Source organism: Panthera leo, chromosome B1, assembly GCF_018350215.1.
Source record: "Panthera leo isolate Ple1 chromosome B1, P.leo_Ple1_pat1.1, whole genome shotgun sequence".
NCBI lineage: Eukaryota > Metazoa > Chordata > Mammalia > Carnivora > Felidae > Panthera > Panthera leo.
The window spans coordinates 199,389,425-199,410,716 of NC_056682.1; the positions used below are offsets into that span (position 1 = coordinate 199,389,425).

At 51.5% G+C, this 21,292-nt stretch overlaps 1 protein-coding gene across 1 annotated transcript in view; it reads right to left on the bottom strand.

Moving 5' to 3' along the window:
* Positions 1-10,499: 10,499 nt before the first annotated feature.
* Positions 10,500-21,292, bottom strand: part of EVC2 (EvC ciliary complex subunit 2) — a 134,931-nt gene continuing 124,138 nt past the window's right edge. Inside the window, exons 19-23 of the mRNA XM_042936925.1 lie at positions 20,374-20,588; positions 18,856-18,943; positions 16,181-16,377; positions 13,402-13,503; positions 10,500-11,248 (exon numbers count right to left, since the gene is read on the bottom strand). Coding sequence (XP_042792859.1) covers positions 10,978-11,248; positions 13,402-13,503; positions 16,181-16,377; positions 18,856-18,943; positions 20,374-20,588 — 873 coding nt within the window. The 3' untranslated portion in view covers positions 10,500-10,977. The remainder of the gene's footprint in view (positions 11,249-13,401; positions 13,504-16,180; positions 16,378-18,855; positions 18,944-20,373; positions 20,589-21,292) is intronic.

Below are 21,292 nucleotides of genomic sequence, written 5' to 3' on the forward strand. Positions count from 1 at the left end.
CATCCACATCGTAAATGGCAAGATTCCATTCTTTTTTCTGGCTGAGTAATATTCCATTGTATATATACCACATCCTCTGTATCCATTCGTCAGTTGATAGACATCTGGGCTCTTTCCATGATTTGGTTATTGTAAATAATGCTGCTGTAAACATAGGGGTACATGTATCCCTTTGAATTAGTGTTTTTGTATTGTTTGGGTAAATGCCCAGTAGTGCAAATCCTGAATCACAGGGTAGTTGTATTTTTAACTTTTTGAGGAACCTCCCGAGCGGCTGTACCCATTTGCATTTCCCCCAAGAGGGCAAGGGGGTTCCTTTTCCTTCACATCCTCGCCAACACTCATTGTTTCTCATGTTTTAGATTTTAGCCATTCTGACAGGTGTGAGGTGGTATCTCTTTGTAGTTTTGACTTGCGTTTCCCTGATGATGAGTGATGTTGAGCATCTTTTCATGTGTCTGTTGGCCATCTGGCTGTCTTCCCTGGAGAGATGTCTGTTCATGTGTAGAAGACACAGTTTTAAACCCAAAGGTTTTAACTGCACGAGGCAAACTTTGAGAGGGTCGTAAGTGCTTCTGGAATCTGGGAGTTGGGAGGATTCTGAATGTAAATAATAGAGTTGGCAAGAAAAATATTATGAATAAAACCCAGATTTCTGGGGCACCTGGGTGGCTCAGTTGGTTAAGCATCGGACTTCGGCTCAGGTCATGGTCTCACACTTTGTGAGTTTGAGCCCCGTGTCGGGCTCTGTGCTGACAGCTCAGAGCCTAGAGCCTGCTTCCGATTCTGTGTCTCCCTCTCTCTGTCCTTCCCTTGCTTGTTCTCTATTACTCTCAAAAATAAATAGACATTTAAAAAAGGTGGGGGCACCTGAGTGGCTCGGTCGGTTAATCATCGGACTTCGGCTCAGGTCATGATCTCACGGTTCGTGAGTTCAAGCCCCGCGTCGGGCTCTGGGCTCGGAGCCTGGAGCCTGCTTCGGATTCTGTGTCTCCCTCTCTCCCTGCCCCTCCCCTGCTCCTGCTCCGTCCCTCTTTTTCTCAAAAAGAAATAAACATTAAAAAAAAAATCTCGGGGCGCCTGGTTGGCGCAGTCGGTTAAGCGTCCGACTTCAGCCAGGTCACGATCTCGCGGTCCGTGAGTTCGAGCCCCGCGTCAGGCTCTGGGCTGATGGCTCGGAGCCTGGAGCCTGTTTCCGATTCTGTGTCTCCCTCTCTCTCTGCCCCTCCCCCGTTCATGCTCTGTCTCTCTCTGTCCCAAAAATAAATAAAAAACGTTGAAAAAAAAAAATTTAAAAAAAAAAAAAAAATCTCAAAAAAAAAAAAAAAAGAGAGAGAAAAGATTTTGCTTTCACGGGCCCATCTCTGGAAAACACTCAGCTCCGTTCTCCAAGGTCCTTCCTCCACACACACCCCTGGCCTTGGCTTCCAGAGGTGCAGCTCTCAGGGAAGCGTGGCCCACGGTTTCAGTCTCAGAGCTCACGCAGCCAGGGCGTCACAGGAGCTGGGAGCCCAGGCGAGCCCACGGACCCCTCCTTGGCCATCCACCCTCACGGCTCACCAGCAGGGCCGAGGTAACTCACACCCTTCGCAAAATTCAGAAGCTGCAGTGCAAACCACCGGCATGTCCTGGACATTTCATTGGGTGTTCCCCGCATCGAATCCGGAATAGATGCGGACGAGGGGCCGTAAATGTGCGGTGGAAGCCGACTGGGTGCCGGCAGATACCCCAAGACCCGGTTCGACCGGCAGGTCATTCCCTCCAAGTGCTCTTCCCGTAGGGCACAGAGCCTCTGGAGCATCCAGACCAGCCCTGCCACCCTGCCCCCTTCTGCTCGGGTGTCTCCTCCCACCGTCTCCCCACCTGCACTAAAATCCCTTCGTGCCCAGGCTGCACCCTTCCTTCAGCTTGCCCGCCCTGTCCCAGCACTCCGGGCTCAGATGCACCCTCTATCCTTGGCGATGTTTCCCTGGTGGTCCCCAGAAAGAGGGGGGCCCTTCACAATGGCCTGGAGACGACCCTGTACGGTCCCGGTGGATGTCTGCTCTCCACTAGAGTAAGCGCCCCTCGTTCATTCATCCCCTGGACCAACACTTACTAAAGATCTATGTGGGTCAGGACGCAACGGCACGTATCAACGGTTGAAAGCATAAATGAATGGTGATGCCAACTGCAGACCGATGAAGTCAGGATGACGTAGTGGGAAGAAGTGAGACAGACATGCGTCAGACACCCAGCTCTGGAATCTTCTCAGCCGGGTCACCCTGAGGGAGCTACTTGATTTATCTGACCTCATACGTAAGTGGGAATAACAGTATCTACCTGTGACATCTACCACTATGTACCTCCCCAGAGTTCTGAGGGGCAAACGAGGATCTATGTGGAAGAAAGGCACACAGAAGGACCTAGCTTTCTCTCCCTGCAAGAAAAAAGGCTGGGCCATATCTGGTCCACTGGCCACATGAGAATTTGGCAGAGATTTTGAGCTGCCCACCTAAGCCATGTCTCCCCTTCTATCTCACTAGAGAATCTCAATTTGGGGGATACCTGCTAAAAATGACATTTCCCAGGCTGCCTGGGTGGCTCAGTCGGTTAAGCGTCCGACTCTTGGTTTGGGCTCAGGTCATGATCTCGTGGTTCGTGACATCGAGCCCTGCATTGGGCTCCGTGCTGTCCGTGTGGAGTTTGCTTGGGATTCTCTCTCTCTCACTCTATCTCTCTGGCCCGCCCCCTCCCCTGCTCGTACTCTCTCTCTCTCTCAAAATAAATAAATAAACTTTTGGGGCGCCTGAGTGGCTCAGTCGGTTGGGTGCCGACTTCGGCTCAGGTCACGATCTCGCGGTCCGTGAGTTTGAGCCCCGCATCGGGCCCATGTGCTGACAGCTCAGAGCCCGGAGCCTGTTTCGGATTCTGTGTCTCCCTCTCTCTGACCCTCCCCCATTCATGCTCTGTCTCTCTCTGTCTCAGAAATAAATAAACATTAAAAAAAAAAATTAAAAAATAAATAAATAAATAAACTTAAAAAAAAAATTTAAGAAGTTTTTTTTAATGTTTATTTATTACTGAGAGACAGAGAGACACAGAGCATGAGCAGGGGAGGGGTAGAGAGAGGGGAGACACAGAATCCGAAGCAGCTCCAGGCTCTGGGCTGTTAGCCCAGAGCCCGATGCAGGGCTCGAACTCACGAACCGTGAGATCATGACCTGAGCCAAAGTCGGTCGCCTAACCAACTGAGCCACCCAGGCGCCCCTGAAAAAAAATTTTTTTAATGGCATTCCCCAACGTCCCTTGCAGCTGAGGTGGTCATGTGACTCAGCTCTCGCCAACGATCTGTCAGCAGACGGCACGAGGTGGGGCTTCTAGAAAAGTGCCTCAAACTGGTACGTTTTGTTCTTCTACTTCCTTCTGCTCTCAGTCTAGAATGAAGATGGGAAGATCTGAGCGCAGCAGCCCTCTCACCCTCTCAGGACCATGAAATAACTGCGGGGGTGGGAGCCGGGCACCTGGCATGGCTGAGCTCAGAAGTGGCATTGGCGACGCGGAGCTCCTGTCCCAGCCTGGACTGCCCACTTCCGGACTGCGTATAAGCCCCAAAGAAAATTAAACTCTCGTTTTCTTTTCTTTTATTAAAAAAAAAAATTTTTTTAATCTTTATTTTTGAGAGAGAGAGAGACAGAGTGTGAGCGGGGGAGGGGGCAGAGAGAGAGAGGGAGACACAGAATCCGAAGCAGGCTCCAGGCTCTGAGCTGTCAGCACAGAGCCCGACGCGGGGCTGGAACCCACGGACCGCGAGATCATGACCTGAGCCGAAGTCGGACGCTCAACCGACTGAGCCACCCAGGCGCCCCAAACTCCTATTTTATTTAAATCACTAATATCTGGGTTTTTCTCAGTCTCTGAAACTATGATTGTCTACAGAGCAATCACATCTCCCTATGCAGTCCACGGTGCAAGAATTGGTAAGAAGACTTAATTTTATGATTTATGATTGTTATGGGAAGTGGGTTTTAGATACTCATAAACCAGGAAGATGATTAGAATGCAAATTATGGAAACTATTTTCTTTATCCCAACTCTCTGATTTTAGATACCATTTTTGTACTCTGAGCTGATTACAGAGGCAAGAGAGGCAAATTTTAACAAATTTGGAAGCTCCTGAAAAGCACAAGGGAAAAAAAAAAAAGAAAAGAGGGGCTCCTGCATGACTCGGTTGAGTGTCTGATTTTGGCTCAGGTCATGATCTCACGGTTTGTGGGTTCGAGCCCCGTGTCGTGCTGTGTGCTGACAGCTCAGAGCCTGGAGCCTGCTTCAGATTCTGTGTCTCCCTCTCTCTCTCTGCCCCTCCCCTGCTCATGCTCTTCTCTCTGTCTCTCAAAAATGAATAAATGTTAAAAACAATTTTTTTAATAAAAAAAATAAAAGAAAATCATCTGTAAAGAACTCTCCAGGGACAAGTCATTTCTCACACCGATAAAAGGAAGTAGGACTCCTTGGAGACATGGCTGATTCTAAGACTGGGCCAGTTTCCACGATGGGCCAGGAGAATCTTGTGGTGCCAGAAAGGAAGGAACTGCACCAAAACAAACAAACACACCCACAATGATGGGGGGGTATGTCAAAGGGACACAGCAGCCAACGGAAATAGGTCCCTGTGGCCAGAGCTGGAACAATTTGACCAACAAAATAAATACAGGAGCACTGGGTTCTAACCCAAAGTCTAAAATAAATATCATGAGTCCATAGGGATATTAAGACATACTCAAAGAAACAAGTGGGAGAGAAGAGATAAATCTCCCAGCACAAGAACTCCAAATAACTTATACGAACACCCCACCTTCCAAGAGCACCACTGTCCACTCCCTAAGTGTGGTCTGTGCCTAGTGACTTTCTTCCAAAGGGTACAGTATGGAAGGGGCAGAACAGTGACTCTCTCTAGTGGAGAATCCTGCCAAGCCCTCCCCTCCTCCAGGCAGGCGAGGGCAACATGAACAGCGATAAGTCGAGTGGATGGTATCTCCCCTTGACGTGATGTGATGAAGCGGTATTTTACCCCTGTGGTCTTCCTCTCAAGAAACCATAGCCCCGGTCTAATCATGACAAGACCATCAGGAAAATTCCAACAGAGAAAAATTCTACAAAATATCAGACCGGTGCTCAAAACTGCCACAGCCATCAAAAACAGATGAACATAAGGGAAGGGAAACAAAAATAATATAAAAACAGGGAGGGGGACAACACAGAAGAGACTCTTAAATATGGAGAACAAACAGAGGGCTACCGGAGGGGTTGTGGGAGGGGGGCTGGGCTAAATGAGGAAGGGGCACTAAGGAATCTACTCCTGAAATCATTGTTGCGTTATATGCTCACTAATTTGGATGTAAATTTAAAAAAATTAAATTAAAAAATATATAAAATAAATAAACATCAAAATAATAAAACAAATAAGGAAAATCTAAGAAACTGTCACAGCCAAGGGGAGTTTAAAGAGACATGATGATGGCAAGTTATGTGATATCCTTGAGTGAAAAAAAAGAACAGAGCCTCAGTGACGTTTGGGACAACGTAAGGCAGATCAGGTGGCACTGAAGCTCCCAAAGGAGAGGAGAAGAAAGGGGGACAAAAAATTATTTGAAGGTATAAAGACCGAAATGTTTCTAATAGTTGATGAAAACTGTACAAGTCCCCCAAAGGCCAGCAAACCCCAAGGAGAAAACCACACAAGGGCAGCCATGGCCAAATTGCTGAAAACCTCTGATTAAAAAAAAAGAAGAAGAAAAGAAAAAAAGAGGCTGCTCTTACATTAAAAAATTTTCAAACAGGCAGAGGGGAAACAGATTATGGAGAGGACCACTAAACCAACACGACAAACGTTTTGTCAGAACCAGTGGAAGCCAGAAGACAGAGGGATGTCGTTAGAGTAGCGAAAGAGAAAATTTTAAATGCTGCAAACCTAGAATTATACTCAGTAAAAATATTTTCGAAAATGAGGGCAACAGACTTTTGACATAAAGGGTGAGAAGATTCATCACCAAGCAAACTTGCACTAGAAGAAATGTTACAGACATTATGTAGAGGGAAAATGATACAAGATGGAAATATGGATCTACATTTTTTTAAAAGCATCAGAAGTTGTAAATATTGCATGAACACAAAATGCAATTTTCTCATTTTATTAAAAATTTTAAAAATGTTTATTTTTGAGAGAGAGAGAGAGAGACAGCGTGTGATTGGAGGAGGGGCAGAGAGAGAAAGAGAGAGAGAGAGAGAGAGAGAGACACACAGAATCGGAAGCAGGCTCTAGGTCCGAGCTGTCAGCACAGAGCCCGACGTGGGGCTCAAAGTCACGAACCATGAGATCATGACCCGAGCCGAAGTCGGACGCTTAACTGACTGAGCCACCCAGGTGCCCCCAAAATACAATTTTCTCATTTTAAATCTCATTAAAAGATAACTGCTTCTGAAAAGTAAAATGATATTGGTGTATATGGGAGTTGAACACAGATAGAAGCAAAATGTGCCAAATAGCATCAGAAAGGATGGAAAAGGGAATCCTAGGTATACAGTATAAGATTCTTATATTATTCGTGAAGGCAGATAGGACTATTTGAAGGTGGAAAATCATTAGCAAAAGAGTATATTGTAAACCCTTGGGCAGCCTCTAAAAAAAGACATACAGAAATTCAATAGAGAAGATAAAACTGAATCATAAAAGATGCCCAACTCAAAAGAAGGCAGGAATGGAGGAAAAAGAGAGTAACATTAAAGACTGAAAAACCAAACAGCAACTCGGTAGACTGAAGCAGTCACAGCTGTATCAAAGAAACACATGAAATAGAATGGTCCACACATCCCAGTTAGAATTCAGAGACTGTTGAAATTCACGGTCTGCGGGGAGCCAGTGTGGTTCACCTCCTGGGGCTTTCCCTGAGGACAATTCCCAAATGAAGGTGAACTCGGTGGTAGCGGTCAGTGTTGTGGTTGTCCGTGGTGTGGCGGCTGGCATTGCCTTTGGTGAGCGAGGGCCAGAGAAGCAAGGGCGCGCACAAGGCAGGGACGGGACCGGTCCTTCTAGCTCCCTACCTGCAGCTGCGTGTTGGAGAATGAAAGTCAATGAAAAGCCTAAGCAACTGTCTCTACTTCTGGTCCATCCTCCACAAGGCCTTTACCTTCCTGAAACAAATTGGATAACGGCACTCCTCTGTTTAAAAACTTTCTAGGACAGGGGTACCTGGGTGGCTCAGTCAGTTAAGCGTCCACCTCTTGCTTTCGGCTCAGGTCACGATCCCATGGTTTGTGAGACTGAGCCCCACATCGGGCTCTGTGATGATAGTGCAGAGCCTGCTTGGGACTGTCTCTCTCCCCCTCTCTCTGCCCCTCTCCTGCTCTCACACTCTCTCTCTCTGCCTTTCAAAACAAATAAACACTAAAAAAACTTTTTAAATAAATAAAAACTTCCGGGGCGCCTGGGTGGCTCAGTCGGTTGAACGCCCGACTTTGGCTCAGATCACTACCTCGCAGCCTCTGGGTTCAACCCCCGCGCTGGGCTCCGGGCTGACAGCTCAGAGCCTGGAGCCTGCTTTGGATTCTGTGTCTCCCTCTCTCTCTCTCTGCCCTGCCCCTGCTTGTGCTCTCTCTCTCTCAAAAATAAATTAACATTAAAAAAAAAAAACCTTAAAAAGAAAAGCTTTCTATGACAATAATACTACCTAACGTTTATTGTGTGTTCCCTGTGTCAGGCACATTACAGGTATCATTTCATTAACTCTTTAAAATAGGTGAGGAAACAGATCCACAGATCGGTGGCTTCCCTTGGGCCACCCAGTGGATGGCAGATCCAAACCCAGATCCACCTTATCCTTTGTCATACTGTCACTCAATGGTTCCTCGGAAAGTAGGGGCTCTCTCTACAGACATAGCCAGGAAAGCAGTCAGAGGACAATTCATGGAGGTCTTAGAAGAAACAGAGAGTCTTTGGAGGTCTTTCAGCAAGGGAGTGACTTAGATATGGCTACCATGGAGCAAAGTGACTGGGGCCAGCGTGGAGGGAAGCAGGTGCTAGTTCCAACCAGGAGAGAGGTGGTGATACCCTGGCCTGGGCAGAGTAGGGGGCAGAAGAGGACACAGATGTCGAGGCTAATGCAATGACACAATCAGCACGATTCGGACACCATAGCTGGGGGCTCAGAAATGGGAAGGGGTCTAGGCTGACAGCTTGGAACCACCCGCCCAGAGAGGGGACATCCATGCGGAAACGGGTTTTATAGGAAGCTGATGAGTTCAGGGTTGGACATGCTGAGGTTGAGACATCTACGAGGGGTCCAGGAGGAGATGTCCAGCAAGCAACAGACGTAAGTGTCTGGAACCCAAGAAGTCTAGCCTGGAGACAAAGATTTGGGGTCATAAACATAAAGCTGTTCCCAAATATCCCCGGTCAGGTTGGCTCTCAATCCCAAATCCCGCGGCATGGTTTTCACATATCTATTTAATCCCTTGTATTTAATACTTATTTATTTTTGTGTCTGTCGACTCTTCTCAGACTAAACTCGTCCTCGTAGACAGAATCCACAGGGAGCCGAGCTGCAGGCAGGTTTAGCCGTTTTCTCAATTTCATGCAGCTTATAAGTAAAGGAGCTCAAACTTGAGCTAAGTCCCCTCAATCCAAGTTCCCTGGAGCTTCTCACTCACGAGTAGGTTTCCATGTATTGTGGCAGGAACAGCCCTTCTAGCGGGGCCACCGTCTTCACCTAGAGTGTCAACAGGAATGAAATGAGCCACAAAGCTCAATTTTGTGAGCAGGTAAAAATAAAACAAAACGAAGAAGCTACACGTATCGTGTGCCAACAGGGGATTGGACGAGATAGACCTAAGAGCCACCATGCGCACTCTTTACGGCATCTTGACTCTAAGGTGGGTATTAGGACGCCTGCTTTACAGACGAAGAGGCTGAGCTTCAGAGCGGTAAAGTGACTTGCTCAGAAGTTGCCCGGCCAGGGTTTGAATCTGATCTACCTGGTCACAGAAGCACAGGCTTCCCCTAGCCTGTCTTCACGTTTGTCACGCAGTAGGTTTAGAGAAAGTACATCAAGTAATTAGTCTTTCTCTGCCGCTCACAACAGGGAGTTATTATTAGGTGGAAATGCTTTATTTTAAACAGCTTGGGCTCGTCCCGTTGTTGCCGATAGCCTCTTCAATCAACCTTCAGCCCATAGTGTTGAGCTCTGTTTGAGATCCTCGTGTGCAATCTACTTTCAACCGTGCATACACCTGGGAGAGTACTGTAGATGCCGGAAACTATTAGAAAGTCAGATGGGTCACCTTCAAGGGGTAGAGGAGGACACTCGCGTGGCAGGCCCACGCCACAATCAAGCGCTTTATGGATCCGGTTCATCTAATCCTCCAAGGGATTTGCGTCACCATTTTGTTGGTGTGGAACATACGGCTCTGAAAGGTCAGGTGACTTACCCAGGGACACACAGCTCCCAAGTGACAGGGCGGGACGGACTCCAGCCATCTTACACCGAAGACCATGCGTTTTCCACTCCATTACCCTCTGCGCGAAAATCACTGTTCTCTGTCCTTTCTCCGCTCACCGGGCCTTCTGATGGGAAAGCTGGCCCCATCAACTCTCCTCTCCTACATCTGAACTGCTTGCTCGGGCATCTCCACGAATGCAGCGACATGGCCACGGGACGGCTCGTGATGGAGGTACGACCCCCAGCAAAGGTTCACCACATGCCTGCTGGTGAGAAAGTGCAAAGACTTGGCTTTCTGGCCGCCAACCCACAAAAGGTCTCGTGGCAGATAAGGGTTTGGACGTTGGGAGATCTGGTTGCCAAACCAGGCCCTTCCCCTGTAGTGGTGTGATTAAACTCTCTGAGTCTCAGCTTCCTTGGTTGTGACCGGGGAGTAGTGATGCCCACCTTGTTGGGGCGCTAGTGAGGACTAGAAGTGGGCTGAGGTAGCTGGAAGCAAAAGCGATGCTCACATAGCAAATGCTTCATCAGGAGCCCTTGTCCTCCCCTTGCTGGTGACAGGATCCCCTTCTCAATCACTTCCTACCCTCGGGAAAGCTCATGGGGTGAGCCAGTCCCACTGCAACCAGACATCATCGGCTTGACCACGTGTGACGGTAGGAGGGGTGAGAGCAGATCAAAGCTTCTGTGAAACACCAGGACCCGTGGGCAGTGTGCCCACCGAGCGAGTGCGGGGCAAGGGCGAGGATTTGGGGCCATAAAGCAAAGGAACCCCCATCCTGCTACTTACTGACTTTGTGAGCCTGCACACATCACCTCACCTTCTTCAGCCTTTGGATTTCCTCATTTGCAAAAGCCGGAAATAACTGATTCGAGTTGGAGATCGTCTACCCCAGGGCTGGCATGTTTTCCAGCCGCTGGCACGATAGAGGGCAAATCTCTGCTGTTCACGACGTCCAGCCAAGACCCAAGAGGTAATTAAAATAAAGGGTTCCTACACAGAGCAAAACCAAGTTCCACCGAGAAGAGCGTTGTGTAATTTATTTTCGAGAAGAGTTCTGTGTAATGTATTTTCGAATGTTCCCTTGATAAAAACAGAATATGTAATAAATACAAAATGCAAGAACAGAGAGCCCCCTTGGACACACAGCCCATAAGCAGCCAGGCGGTGCCGGGGTACAACCTGGGGGCTGGGGTCTCCTCCACACCCTCAGAGGGGTAGCGTCACAGTGCTCAAGGCTGGTCCTGTGTCTCGTCACGTCCCTTGTGCTGCTAAGGACAGAGAACCTTCTGGAAATTCGGGAGACCAGCTTGAACTGAGTCCTTGAAAGTCGTGGATGTTGGGGGTGTTGGTGTCTTATGCATGTGCAATTTCTATCTATGAGTCATATGCTACAAATGTGTGTGGATTTGGGCATGTACACACACACACACACACACACACACACACACGTGTGCAGGAGAAAAAAAATCTGTCTTCAGACTCCAGAGAGCTCCCTTTGGATTAGTCCAGGCCCAAGGCCCAAGTGGCCTTTTTGGCATTCAGAAAGTTCTTCTTCTTTCTCCTGGGAGGAAAATGTAGCGAGATCTCTGGCTCCTTTGGATTTCTGAATATGAAGAGCTTCTCGCCTGTGTTCAACAAATCGATGGCTTCTGCCCCTACGATGGGCACAGCGGCCACTTCTCCGACGGACTCCAGGGACAGGTGTGGCCAGCTTCCTTTTCCAGGCAATGCCGCCCTCTCTCTGAGAGGGGGACATGGCTTCCGCAATATGCTAGAGAAAGAACAGATGATCAGATGTGTTGTTTTTGGCAAGTGGCCCTCCTGAGCGTCCTGATGGAGCTCTCCCCGCCTTGGATCCTTAGGTCCTCAAACAGATGTCATTTAATTAATTAAGTAATTTAAAAAGTTTTATTCATGTATTTGAGAGAGAGAGACACACACACACATGCACAAGTGGGGTAGGGAGGGGCAGAGAGAGAGAGGGAGAGACACAATCCCAAGCAGGCTCCATGCTGCCAGTGCAGGGCCCGATGCACGAACCGTGAGATCATGACCTGAGCCAAAATCAAATCAAGGGTCGGCAGCTTAACCGACTGAGCCACCCAGGCACCCCCAATCAGGGGTCATTTAAAAAATTGTTTTTAATGTTTATTTTTGAAAGAGATAGAGAGAGCAGGGGAGGGGCAGAGGGAGAGGGAGACACATAATCCGAAGCAGCTCCAGGCTCTGAACTGTCAGCACAGGGCCTGACACGGGGCTCAAACCATGAGATCATGACCTGAGCCGAAGTCAGGCGCTTAGCCGACTGAGTGCCCCCCGATCAGGTGTCATTTCAATGGAAGACTTTCTCCCTGTGATCACGAGACTGCCCCTGAAATTAGCCAAAGCCCGCAGCAAGTGGCACGGCTTGCAGACGACTCTTCCTGACTCACGACTGAACTTTGCAGGAGTTTTGTGAGCCCGCTGTTATCATGTCACAAGCTTGACATCAGTCCTGGTCAGAGTAGGGATAGCACGGAAACTGGTAAATGGCACAAGGCAGAACCCCACCCTGGCTCTCTCCCCACCAGTCAATTATTCAACATTTACCAGGACATCATGGCCCGTGAGCCTCATACCAAAAGCAAGCTGATGAGATCGGACTGTGAAGCAAGAGTCAGCAGTCAGGCAGACTGTGTCTGAAACAGGAGTTACACTTTTGGGGGGAATGTCCCATAACAGGATTGCTGGAATCCTGTCCATGAGCAGTCCAGCCCCTAGATCCCTGGATACTCTTGACAACGGCCAGAACTACCACCTAAAGGCCACAGGGTTCTCTCCGTGCCCACGCAGGGCATGACGAGGCCATATCCCTGGGGGTCACCTCCTGGAAGTCACTGACAGGCTTGCCGGCCCTTCTGGGACAGATGTGACAGATGAGGCTCCCTTGCCTCCTGCCTTTGCAGCTGGTATGAATCTGAGCAAGGATTCCACCCAGCTCTGTGTGATCTAGTCTCTCCTCCTCCTGCCATGGCTCCCCAGTGCCTCCGGGCAGGGCAAAGGCTGGCGGAACGAGCCGGGGGAGGGGGGGGGAGTATTCCCCCTGATCTGTACTCACCCCACTTACATCAATGCAGCCTGGGGGTGCCTTCACTTCCCGTCCTTATCTGGAGGAACTGATTTGCTCCTTCGTGGGGCACTTGATGTTTACACAGCTTGCATTTGATTTTCTTGGCTTGAGCTCAAAACCCTGATCTAAGTTCTATGGGACTAAATGCTGACATCCAGACTATTAACAGTGGCTCCAGGATTTTTATCATGGACAGTTCTTGACGCTTGGCGTCGGCCCCTTTACCTCAGTCAAGAAATTACGGAAGGGACAGGCCTCAGGGTACACACTTCCCTTGGACATCGACCGTTTCCGGAGCACATACTGGGTATCGTCACTTTCTACCCTGTTATGAATCCACCTGACCTCACTCTTTCTCTAAAGCTTTTCTAGGAAGAACCACGGGACGTACTTGTTCAATTGGTGGGAGCAATCTAAAACCATCCTGCCCCCAACTGTCCTCTGACATCCAGGTGTGCGGAAACCACAGCTAAAAGAGAGAGGTGCTTGATGCTATCGAAAAATCACCGGCCTGGAAGCCTAGGCGTTAGCCAGATGGTCCCAAATCCCATGGCCACTGAGTCACTAGTTAAAATAACTATCATCGTTAAAGCGCTAATAAGTGGTAAGAGAACATTCTCTGACAGCTAGAGGCTTATCTTCAGCTCCTTAACTAAGCCCATTGAGTAAAACTTGTAGTCTTTAGGGAAGGAATGTGGGTAGCTTGGAGTCACCCTCCCCCGGGTTACTCGGGGGCCCCTGGCCTCCCGTCCTGCTCACAGGCGCAGCCGGGCGGACCCGCTGCCCAGCCCACCGGAGCAGGTGCCCAGTGTTACCTCTCCTTCCTCTCGCGGGCCCAGAGCATCTTTTCCAATCCTCCGCTTATCAGTTCTCCCCGTAGTCTGCTTTCCAGGGCTTGCCACCAGCCCTGGTGCTTCCTGAAGGCGAGAAAGGAATGTCTTACGTCATCTGGAAAAATAGGCTCCTCCAGTGACCCACGATCCCCAAAAGCGCGATGGCACGCCATCCCTCAACGTGACCTTGAGCGGACAGGAAGAACTCATTTTCACGGCTCTGTCTCTCTCTCAAGGCACGCTGATCGAGCACCTTCTCTGGGCAAGACACAATCTCTGTCCCCAGGAGGTTCCCGGTCCGGGGGTCAGAGCCGGGCAACGGGCGACATCAGTCAGGCAGGAGAAGGCTGCCGAGAGGTGGAGACACTTGAGCGGAGTCTGGGGTCCCCACAGAGGGAGCACACGGAGCGTTCGTGGAGGTATGCGTTCTCTGTGCCGACGCATGGACTGCCCATCCCTGGAGGGCACGCTCCATGCGGAACGACTCTGTCTTCCTCACTCTCCCACAGCTACTAATGCTACAACAGCGGGCATGCTACTAATGCTCAGTAGTGTTTTACGAATATATTAAGAGAGCCGCAATGGCCCGGTGGAAGCTTGGAAGGAGGGCTGCCCAGGGAGCGCTAGTGTCCAGCAGAGGACTGTGATTCTCTGCTGTAGAAAGGACATTGCAGGGTCACACAGGAGAGGGACAGGAGGGAGATGTTGGAGGGCCCTGGGCTCAGGTCAGTTCACTAAAGAACACTGTGGAGCTGAGAGTCCTCTCTCCGTGCTCCGCTCTGGCCAGGCTCCTGCTCTGCTTCTGCTGGTGCACACTGCCTGGCTGGGGGTGGAGACAGACCCTCTCCCATGGTGTCAGCCTCGCTCTCCCGGGAGCGAACTCCTGGGCAGAGAAAATGGTCCTGTGAGGGCAGCACCCCAGAGAGCAGGTCTTTCGTACTCTCCTGGTCCTGCCCATCCCGGGACCTGGGGATTCGGCTCTACCTGGATTCTGACAGGTTCCCCCGCCACATGCCTTCTTGCTGAGATCAGTCCATCAGATTTGGTTGCTTGAAACCCAAGACCCTGAACTTGTGACCGAGCACCAGGTGCTTGGGACTCCCTTGACCTCAGAGACAGTGACAAGTGGCCTAGAGCTCCAGAACTGAGTCCAGTTGGCCACGAGGCCAGACAAAGAAATGGCAAGCTCTTGCCCCACACGCGTGGTGACGGCCGCTCTGGGTTCTCTTGCCTTGTCTATCAGCAATCGCTGTTCACCAGCCTCCCAAACTGAACTGGCTGAAGGTGCAGCCCAGTAGGGTGGCCACATTCAGGTTCAGGGTCACCTCCAATACCTGCCATCTGCATGTCCCTCCCTCTCTGTGCACTGAGAGAAACCACCCTGTGCAGTGCAGCTCTCTGACCGCGCCCACACACAGCCCTGACCTGGCCCCCACCCATCCCTGGCCACACCCACATCCAGCCATGACCACGCCCACACGCAACCCTGACCACACCCACACTCAGCACCGCCTTCACCCACTCAGCCCTGACCACATCCACTCAACCCTGACCACACCCACTCAGGCCTGACCACGCCCACACCTAGCCCCTAACTGTTGGGCCCCGCTGCCCTGAGGGACTCATCTGGCCCCCCGTGGACTCACACCCCTACCCCACAGCTCCTGTCCCCACAGTCCCACCCTGCCTCTCACCCAGCCCTACTCTTCGCCCTTGGCGGTGCTTCCTCCTTTTTTTGGTTGAGATGGAGAAAAAGACACTGCCCCCTTCTTCAGGAAAATAATGTACATACACGTGGGTGAGCACTTCGGCGGACTCGGGGGTCCTGGCGGAGGAGGCTGGCTTCACCGCGCGGCGTCCAACACTCTTTCAGGGTGCGGCCGTGGCTTTTTTTGCTACCTCGTCCCCCTCAAACTCTGTTCTCGGCGGCACCGCCGGCTGCTCCCCACACCCCCTCGCTGCACAGCCCTGCTTCCTGCCTTGCCTTCTAAAGAGCCCGTGATGCCCAGATTCACACCTGGCACCTGCTCCTGAAGGGAAGCGTCTATGCAGCGTTGTCCATAATTGAGCAAAACAGGAGTCCAAACCAAACCTCCTACGAAGGTGTTTCAAGAACTGTGGAAAGTACGAATTTTAAACTAATAAACAGCAGAGATCATAGTCTAAGTGATCACGATTGTACAGAAGGACGTCTGCACGCGGCCAAGAGAGAAGGCAGTAGGCGCCCCCGACTGTGCCATTCGGCTGCGAAGGGGGAGGTAGGTGCCACATACTGGGGTTGCTGCACACTCAGACGTACTCCGACATGTTTCTACACACTCGCGCACACACACCCGTGCACCCACCAAACGCACTCCTAAAACCCTGCAAGGAAACTGCAAGAAAATGCTAATGGCCCTTTTCTCCAGGTATTAGAACCATGGGTATTTCTTTTCCTTCTTTTTCCTTTGATGCATTTTTTTTTTACACTTTAGTGTGTGTGTGTGTGTGTGTGTGTGTGGCATTTACGGCTGGGGAAACACCTTAAGATTCTACTTGGAAAATAAATTGGCGATGAAAATAAAAGTCTGGACGAAATACTTAGGCCTACCATGACTTCAAAAGGATTCACAGCCCCTGGTCCGGGTGTCCTTTGCTCCATGAGCGATGAAGTGCGGACCGGGAAGGTGTGTGTGTGTCCCGGGCCTGCTTCCTCCCTCCATTTGTTGCCTTCGTGGCATCTCACCCCGTTTTCCAAAAGCAGCCTGGATACCGCACTCACCCCTTCCTGCCCAGGTCGGCCTGCTCCCCACCACCATCATTCTCCGCCGAGTGGTCCGGATGCCTCTGGCTGCCCGAGTCCAGCGCGGCCAGCAGCTCGGCCGGCGAGGCCGTGGGCAGAGCCACGCTCAGGAGCCGGCGCAGCGTGCCCCCCGGCACCATCGCCAGCCTGGACAGGTACGACGCCAGTCTCAGCTCCTAGAAGGGTTAACAGGAAGCTTGCACCTCACCGCGCTGACCTTGATGAACAACACGTCCTAACGGATGACGGTCTTAGGATTTTGGTCCCAGGGAGATAAATATTTTAGCAGCTCAGTCTTGAAAATACATTCCCAGATTCACAGAGCTGTCAAGAAGAATCTATTCGGTCATCAGGACACATCCAAAACCTCCATCTATCCTCCCAGATGCTCTCAACTCCTGCTCCGCGGCCACGGCTCTGGCCTGCAGTGGGGCCAAGTGGGAATGGTCCCCAATTATGCCATGGCCCACCCCTGGATGGATGCTGCGTGAGAAGAGCCAATCTCCATAAGTCACATCCTGTCGTGCATCTTTCTTTCCAGAACTGACAAAATGCAGAGATGGAGAAGCGCTCAGTGGTCGCTGGGGGTTGGGGATGGGCGGGGGGGGGGGGGGGGGGGGGGGGGAGTGGGAGGGACAAAGGCAGGTCTTTTTCCCGAGGGAATAGTTCTGTATCTTGATTGTGGTGCCGGCTACATGGATCTACACGGGATAAAATGACACAGAACTGGACAAACACTTTGTAATTGATGTCAGTCTCCTGGTTTGATATTATGTGAGTTTTGTAAGATGCAGTCATGGGGGGAAACCAGTGAAATGTGGCGGGGGGGTGGTACTGGAGCTCTCTATACTATCTTGGCAATTTCCTACCAATCTAAAATTGTTTCATATCTTTTTCCTAAAGCTTATCTATTTATTCTGAGAGAGAGAGAGAGAGAGAGAGAGAGAGAGAGAGAAGCCAAGAGAGAGGGAGAGAGAGAATCCCAGGCAGGCTCTGTGCCGTCAGCACAGAGCCCGACTTGGGACTCGATCTCATGAACCGCGAGATCATGATCGGAGCCAAACTCAAAAGGCGATGCTTAGCCAACTGAGCCACCCAAGCGCCCCTACAATTGTGTCGAAACAAAAGGTTAAAAGAGACAGAGTATGGGTTCTGCATTCTGGCAAACCCGAGCTGGCTTCCAGCCCCACTGCACAGACGGGACTCTGTGTGCCCTGGAGCAATGCCTTTATTTCTCTCTGTCCTCAGCTTCCTTATCTGTAAAGTGGGCGACAGGAAGCCTTATGGCAGAGGATTCTGTGAGCACAAAATGAGCCGGAGCGTGTAGAACCGTCCCATACTGGGGAGACGCAGACAGCAGCTCTAAACAACACTGCAGTCTGGGGGACGAAAGTCTGAGGTCACTTCCACTGGGCTACAGTCAGGATGTCAACAGGGCCCCTGCTCAGGCTCTAGGGGGGCCACACGTCTTCCTGCCTCTTCCAGGTTCTAGCTGCCACCCGCCCGCCTTGGCTCACAGCCTTTCCGGCATCTTCAAAGTGTGTCCCTCCAACCTCTGCTTCTGTCACTGTCACCCAGCCCTCTCTTCTCACCGTGACTGCTCCTGCCTCCCTCTTACCAGGACCCTTTCCCTCCTTCCTGCATGGATTTCTGTTGTGTATTAGAGAGTGAGCCAGCAGGGGAGGGGCCGAGAGAGAGGGAGACACTGAATCCGAACCAGGCTCCAGGCTCTGAGCTGTCAGCACGGCGGGGCTCGAGCTCACGAGCCGTGAGATCTAACCTGAGCTGAAGTCGGACGCTTAACCGGCTGAGCCACCCAGGCGCCCCTCGTACACCTTTCATTTATACGCCTTGATTTATTTTCCAGCTCCTGAGAGCAATGGACTCGATCTTTTGTGTTGACTGCCGAAATCCCAGTGTCCAGGAGAGTCCCTGGTGCTTATTAGGCACACAGTGAATATTTATTCAGGAACAAAACCTCTTCAGAGGATGTCAGGGTCTTTGAAGTTAAGTGGACTCTAAGTCATGCCTTATGTGATGAAGAAAAAAATCCACTTTGTCTACAAATGGCTGTGGTCACGCTGGAGCCTCGAGGGGGTAAGGAGTTCGGTGAGGAATGCAGGTAGGGTCCCGGCCCCTCCCACAGCACAAGGAAGCCTCCCGCCTCGCTGGGTTGGAGCCCTTCGTGTCTCAGGCGGCATCCCCTTCCCATTTTATTCGCGAAGCAACGAGGCCGCGTCTTGCTTTAAAGGGAATGTGAAGCAGCATGAAATGGGAAGGCTAGAGCATTTAAAGAGAGTAAAACCTGATTTCATGGCCAGCTCTGCTCCCGGTGGCGCCTGCTCTGTGCAGGTCACACGTGTGCCAGACCGAGAAGAGGAGAACAGAATGTCTGGGAGCCCTTTCAGTCTCGGAAAAGCAGCTGACCAGGGAGGTCGCGACTGCTGTCACCGCTGCTGCCACTGTGCCCGATGGGACGTCCTCGGCCTGCTGGCCCTGGGCCAGGCGCCTGTCATAAACCCATCCAGCAGTTCCCTGGGCTCCACTGTCACCCCCGCCACGCGTGCTACAGGTGAGGACACGAGCACTCGGAGGAACAGGTGACATGATGTGCTGACGAGGGCCGGCCCAGAGCATGGCTAACGGGGGCTCACCTGGCTGTACAGGGTCGTGAAGGTGTCAAACTCCATATTCTCCAGCAAATCTTCGAGCACGACGCTGTGGTCTCGCTCCTCCCTCCAGCTAGAGTGCAGACAAAATCTACGTGAGTCCACTTTAGTTAAAATGTGACCCTAGGAGAAGATCATCTAGTTAAATAATGATCACAAGGGGGGCCTGTGTGGCTCAGTCGGTTGAGCGTCCGACTTCGGTTCAGGTGATGATCTCGCAGTTCATGGGTTCGAGCCCCACATCGGGCTCCGTGCTGACAGCTCGGAGCCTGGAGCCTGCTTTGGATTCTGTGTCTGCGTCTCTCTCTGCCCCTCCCCCGCTTGCATTCTCTCTCTCTCTCTCCCCCTCTCAAAAGTAAATAAACATTTAAAAAATCATGAATCTAATCTACATTATATATTTTTAAATATCTATTAAAATAGATGGCCACAAGAGGCTAAACCTCTTCTTGCCTAGAACACTTTGCAAATAACATATTATGGAGGCCCACCAGGACAGAGGGCTCCTCAAGGGGAGAAGTTTTGTGGGAGACTTTTCTGTGGCTCTGCTGGGCCATCCGTGGTCCTGCTTGGACAAGTCTTAAGATTAGCTGTCACGCTCGAGAGAGACCAAGATCTGGGGTCCGAGCCCACCACGTTCCCTGTGTGGACATGGACCCAGAACCGTGTTGCTAGCCTGGTCCTGGCACTGGCCACAGACGCTGGTGCCACCTTTTCATGTGAGGGTCCCTCTCAGGCTTTCTGACTTCCACACGAGAACTGCACTTTGCTGTTGTGTTTATAGGCAAGCAAAATCGGATAAATTAAACTAACCCAGAATCTCGCCACCCAGGGGTCACGTCCGTTACAATTTGGTCTGTTTCCTTCTAATTAATTTCTGCGTGTGTGCGTTTTCATAAAGGGAATCACACTGTGTCTATAGTTTGCACCCTGTCTTTTCCACATCAACATTCTACTCATGGCGGAAAATGATGAAGCTGTTAAAAAGTTACGTTTCCCAAGAGTTCTTGGCAAAGGCCAGTGGTCTGTTAGGGAAGAAGAATGCAAAGTGCAGCCCTAACAAAGACCGGGGTTCTGTCTGTTCCAAAGCAGGATGCAAACGGTTACGTTTACCGTGAGATCGGAGTCAGGCCTGCATTCGCTGCATTGAGTCAGGGTTTGGATAACGCGCTGTGGTTACCAACGATGCTGCCGCTGGGGGAGGCTGGGGGGAAGGGCACACGGCGATTCCCCCACACTATTTCTGCCCCTTCTTGTGAGTCTATAATTATTTAAAAGTAAAAAGTTCAAAACATATGTTCAGTAAAAACTTCAATGAAACCAAGTATAAGAAGATGTCAGGGACCAAGTGAGCTAAGTTAGCAGCAGGTGTCTGAGCGCTGGAGGATGCCTGAGACGGGAGCATGACAGCCCGGGGACCGCGTCCGGCGGAGCTGGGGGCCGGGTGCCAACCAGGCCTACAGGGGACCGACGCCACACGGCGCCACAGGGCGCTTGGCTCACCTCTGCTGCTGGTGTTCCAGTAACTTCCGGCCCTTGCCCAGGGCTTGCTGCAGGACAGCGGAGACCTGCCGATCGGAATCCGCGTCCTCGGGCTCGTTCAGAAGCCCGGGCCCGTCGCCGGCCCACTGTTGCCGACTGGCCAGCGCCCGCTGCAGCTGCGCGGCCTCCTGGTTCGCCAGCCTGCCCTCCAGCTTCCTCCCCAGCTCCTGGAGCTCCTGTGTGCGCACAGAGGGGTGGCGGTGAGCACAAGGCAAGTGGGCCGGGGGTTACGTCCGACCTCCCGGACCCGCGTGACCTGGCCTCCCGCGCCCGTCCGGCCGTGCAAACGGCACGAACCGACTGCGACGGGACCCCTCACGCCTCCCGGCCTTTGTGCACGCGGCTCCTGACGCCTGTGGGGCCCTCCTCTGCTTGCCTGGCCAATTCTGGGTCTCCTTTCAAGCCCTGGCTCAGGAGCACTTCTTCAGTGAAGGGCTCCTGAGGTCCCTTGGAAGATACAGACTCCCCCTCTCCTAAGGTGCCCACTCACCTCCCCTGTACGACGTGCCCGTCACAGACCGAGTGTCTGGGGCCTCTCACAATTCATGTGTTGAAGCCTTAATCCCCATGGGATGGTGTTTGGGAGTGGGGCTTTGGGGAGGCATTTGGGTTTAGACGTCGTCAAAGGTAGGGCCCCATGACGGGATCAGTGTCCTAAGAAGTGGAAGGGAGACACCGGAGCCCCTAATCTCTGCCACGTGAGGAGTCACTGAGTCTGCCGGCCAGGAAGAAAGCCCCAAGCAGCAGGTGACCGCTGGCACCTTTATCTTGGACTTCCAGCCTCCAGCACCGTGAGAAAAGTGTCTGTTGCCTCAGCCCCCAGGCTATGGTGTGTTGTTATCGGGACCAAGATGCTGCCCCGTGTCTGCAGCTGCCTGAA